This window comes from Dipteris shenzhenensis, chromosome 12 (assembly GCF_047967505.1).
Source record: "Dipteris shenzhenensis isolate YYH24624 ecotype China chromosome 12, Dip_SZ_1.0, whole genome shotgun sequence".
Taxonomy (NCBI): Eukaryota; Viridiplantae; Streptophyta; class Polypodiopsida; order Gleicheniales; family Dipteridaceae; genus Dipteris; species Dipteris shenzhenensis.
The window spans coordinates 3,069,643-3,074,395 of NC_141607.1; the positions used below are offsets into that span (position 1 = coordinate 3,069,643).

The 4,753-nt window shown below is 45.8% G+C and overlaps 1 protein-coding gene across 1 annotated transcript; it reads left to right on the forward strand.

Moving 5' to 3' along the window:
• Positions 1-240: 240 nt before the first annotated feature.
• LOC147895685 (hydroxycinnamoyltransferase-like) lies at positions 241-3,055 on the forward strand. Its single transcript, XM_087382817.1, has 3 exons — positions 241-542; positions 763-1,197; positions 1,356-3,055. The coding sequence occupies exons 1-3, from the start codon at positions 540-542 to the stop codon at positions 2,484-2,486; spliced, it is 1,569 nt and encodes a 522-aa protein (XP_087238943.1). The 5' UTR covers positions 241-539; the 3' UTR covers positions 2,487-3,055.
• Positions 3,056-4,753: the final 1,698 nt, after the last annotated feature.

Below are 4,753 nucleotides of genomic sequence, written 5' to 3' on the forward strand. Positions count from 1 at the left end.
GGGGGGCGGCGGGGGGCATGGGGCATTTGCATGAATGCGGCATGCAAACCGTGGTGAGAGTCCATGGGCGTCGCATGGCGGATAAATGCGTGGATGGGGGTTATCACGTCCTAAGCATGATTGCATGGTCATCACTTTTTGTTAAACGGATAAACCCCATTAAAGGGGCAACGTGAATACTCTTTGCATGGAGCTCCGTTTGTGCATGCACTGGCGCACGAGAAACCCGCAGCGACCATAGTTTCGTCTGCTGCTTCTTCTCCTCCTCCTCGTCTTCATCTAACTTTTTTTCTATTACCTCTCTATCTACAGCGTCTTCTTGGTACACTTAATAACGTCCCCTCCTTCTCCACCTCCTTCTTCCCCTCCTCCCTTCACATTTATACGTCCCCCTCCCCCCTCTCCTCGTAGCTTCTTCTCCTCCTAACTCCCCCCTCGATTCCCTCCCCCTCCCTCTCCCCCTCCCCCTCCTCCTCTTCCTCCTCTTCCTCTCTGGATTTTAACTACTCCACCCCTCCCTCTTCCCTCTCCTCGTCACCATGGTAAGTCCTCCCTCCTCACTCTGCTTGTCCCTCTACCAACCTGCTGCTCTTATCTAATGCTCCTTGCCCGTAGTGTTCGATTCGATCTCTGCCTCCTCGACGCTAATTTCACTCTCTCGTGGATCCTCCTCCCTTTCTCCACAGCACCCACCCACACAGTCGATCCCAACTTTTTGTATGTTTCTCCGCTTTCAGCTCATTGTGCTCTGCCACCCCACAGGTGATGGAGAACGATGCCGAGTCCGTGTCCGTGCAGAGAACCTCCTCCATCCTTCCTGCAACTCCAACTGACCAACATTCTATGTTCTTGACGAGCTGCGACCTCGTGTGCCGTTCATACCCTTATATCAACCGCGTATTCTTCTACGATTGCAAGGATGACTACAATTCCGTTGTGGCTTCTCTCCAAGACAGTCTAAAGAGAACGCTCACTCATTTTTATCCCCTGGCTGGTAGATTCACATTCGACGAAGAGGGGAGATTGGAAGTTAATTGCAATGATGCCGGTGTAGATTTCGTCGAGGCCACTACCAATGTGCACTTTAGTGATCTCCAATTCGATGGATTTCAATACCGGCATCTATTCTGGAAACTCGCGCGCAGGACAGAGCTGCTGCGATCAGACTACCTGGACCAACCTATTCTGTCGATACAGGTGACTTCTTGTAAGCGTGGTCCGAGAGTAGAGTCGTAGAATCTGGCTCGTAGGTTTATTATGTAGTCGCGCAAACGAGGTGGTGCAGCAGCTCCAGTATTTTTGTGTTGTGCTCGAACGGCAGAATCTCTGATGCGAGTGGAATACTCGTTCTTCAGGTGACGAAGTTTCAAGGTGGTGGGATCTCCATTGGCGTTTCCCTCAGCCATACCATTGCAGATGCTCAGTCCTTCTACGACTTCGTGGGCTCTTGGGCCGAAAATTGCAGAGGTGTGTGCATCACTGTGCCGCCCAGACACATGCGAGCCGCGTTGAAGGTGGAAGTTTTGTTTCCAGTTGAGCCTTCGCTCGAGGACCCCATGCTGTATTTGAAAAAGAGGGTCAATGGCTACCACATAGAGGCGGACGTTGACAACTACGGGCAACACGGGGAGAAATTTTTGTCCGTAGCAAAGGAGGGAGACAGGTTCTGCTCTTCTATTGTGGAGCAAAAGCAGCAGGATGAGAAACTCGCGAAAGACCTCATGGAGAAGGGGCTTCACTTGTCGGCTGCAGTGTGTAAACAACATCAGGTAGTTCCAGTGGATGAAAAGCTAGTTGAACGCGTGGCTGCCATCATGGAGAAACAGCAGGAAGAAGAGGAGCACAGGCGTCCCCGGACTGATTTGGTTCAGAAAGTGTTCTCTTTCAGTGCTGAAGGACTCCAGCGGTTGAAAAAGCGGGTTACGCAAGAAGGTCAACGAGGGTCTTTCACCACCTTCGAATCGTTCTGCGCCCATTGGTGGCAATCTTTCATTCGGGCTCGCAATTTGCCAGATGAGCATCGGGTATTTCTCCTCATACCCATCAATTGTAGGCAGAGATTCTTGTCCCTGCCTAAGGGTTACTTTGGCAACTCCTTGGATGGAGGATTGGTGAAGAGCACGGCGGGGGAGCTTTGCAATTCCGACCTCTCGGTCATAGCAGCGAAGATCCACGCTTCCATCATGGCCGTCACAGAAGAATCCTTCCGAAGCTACATAAAGGAAGCAGAGAACAGGCGAAACGCCATCCCGCATTTCGATCGAACCGGTCTATTCCATGTGGTGGATTCGCCCAAGTATCGGGTGTATGACACTGACTTCGGATGGGGGCGGCCGTCTGCGGTGCGAGCCGAAGGATTTCGATTCGGCGCGGAGGTGCAGCTGCTATCTGGCAGGGATGGAGACGGAAGCATTGATTTGTTTTGTGCACTGGACGGCGAAGCCATGAAACGACTCGAGCAAGACGCTGAGTTCCGATTGTGCTGAGGACCGAGCAGCGTGCACTCCGTAACAATTATTGAAATGGATTTGCTGTGTCACTGTTAGGAGCATCGTCTTACTATAGCTATGGCCGGGCCCCGGGAGGGATTTCAGGATACCTTTATGTCGTCTGCTATCGCTCAAAAGCCGCACGCCATGACTCAATACATCGCCTATCGTCGCCTCCTTCCGTCGAGACTATACCTGTACACACATACTTACTTCTCCACGTAAATAATTAGAAGGTTCGTCTATGCTTGTCTGCAGCCTCACAGACGAATTAGTACGCCCGGCAAAATACAAACGACCTTCAACGATATCTTCGTGCAGCTGCTCTAGTGGGTGAACTTGTGTTTTGTTTGGTTTTGGAATGTTGTAGTTGCACCACAACAAAAATAATATGCTGCACCCCTTTTTCATTGGCAGCGACGGGGATGTACGAGGATTCTTTTTGCATCGCTGCTTGTTTTTAGCAACTCTTTGCTTCTTAAATAATTAATCTCATTAGAATTTTTCTCTTATTCATGTATCGAACTTCTAAATTATTTAGATAGAACCAGTCCCATCTCCTTCAACTTCAAATAAATGACCAATCACCCTACGGCCTTGTGAAACCCACTTTTCCGTTTGCGTTTTTAAGGGCTGTAAGACGAGCGTGTGTGCCACAGTGCCCTCATCCTATGTAGAATAGCTTCATTTAAGATGGGTTTACAATGGGATTAATCACTTTTTTGGAGCATGGCCTCTAGATTGTAATCCCATATGGACCATGACTCTAGATGTAAAATATGAATTGGAGGATGGAATTTTCTTTTTCAAGGAGTTGAAAAGTGAGGATGATGTGAGGCAATAGCATGTCAACTCTCTTTCTAGTGACATGAAATGATGTCGTATGTGTCCCACCCACTCGTTGGGACATGGCAGTGGATGATAATGTGGCGGTGGATGAGCATGTGTCTGCCATTCAGTCAAATTTTCAATAGTGGAAAAGAGAAGATGAGGTGAGACCTTACCATGCGAGTGCTCTTTTTCAGTGAGATTGGAAAATATGTGAATTGACGTCGTACCACGTGTTCTCCCCACCTAACTCATTAATGCCATTTAGGTGCTATTCAATTGAATGGAAATTGGTTATGGGTTTAGAATGGGAATAATCTTATTTACTCCCATGTTGGACCATAGTCTCGAAATCATGTAATTCTAGAATGTGATATTTTTTATAGTGATTGGAAAAGATGGATGATGATATGTCCTAGTTTGTACCTCATGAACACATGGAATGATGTCATGTGTGTCCTCTCCACCTAGGCCCATTACGAACACTAGTCTGTTTAGGCATTTTTTTTCATTCCTTATAAGCACTTGTCACATGGAGCTATATCATGTTTGTCCTCTCCACCTAGGCCCTTTACAACCATTCCGTCTTTATTTGCACTTTTTTTCAATGCCTTTTTAGCACAAGTTTTTTTATTTACAAAGGACTTTGGCATTGTACAAACATATTTTGGCATAGACTTTGGCATTGTCCAGTCTAAGCTAAAACCTCTCTTGGAGGCATTGAGCTTTTTAATTTGATACATTCATATATACTATTGCATAACATGAAGGTTCCGATTCTATCTCGACTGTATCTTAGATTGTTTACAAAGCTTTAATGTGAGCAAAGGTGATTGAAAGATGAAGGGACAAAGAAAATGGACATGCGTAGCACTCAAGCATATATAATATGTTGGTTGAAACTTTTCTAAGTGAATTATCTATATATTAATGTACATCCACTACAAGGCATAGGCCATTTTCCGATGAAAATACCGAGGCTTTTTACATTAAAATTTTTTTTTTCACGAGTGCAAACGTCGCTATAAAAGTCGCTAAAAGCATTGGAAAAGAACCATCACTATAGAGCGTCACTATATAGCGACGTTGATAAACGTCGCTATATAGCAACACTGTTAATTGTCGCTATATAGCGACACTAGTAAACATCGCTATATAGCGACGATTAACAGAACTTTAAAAACAGGATTAGTGGATCTAAACAGGGCTTGCTATGGCCCTGTTTAGCCCCACTAATCCTTTTTTTTTTTTGCTAATTACAAAACAAAGTTTACCTACAACAAAATTTCCCTTGCGACATTAGGAAAAAAGGGAGCTCATTTTGGGGCCTTTTACGGTTTGGGAAAATAAGCTCTCAACCAATCAATAGAAGGCCAACGTAACGTTGAAAATTCACGAAAATAAGAGAAAATAGAAAAAAGAAACAATACTTTATG

Bases quoted from the DNA above. Each gene is read 5' to 3' on its own strand.
- LOC147895685 (XM_087382817.1), top strand. The intron at 1,198-1,355 runs GTGACTTCTTGT...CTCGTTCTTCAG, and splicing joins AACCTATTCTGTCGATACAG to GTGACGAAGTTTCAAGGTGG.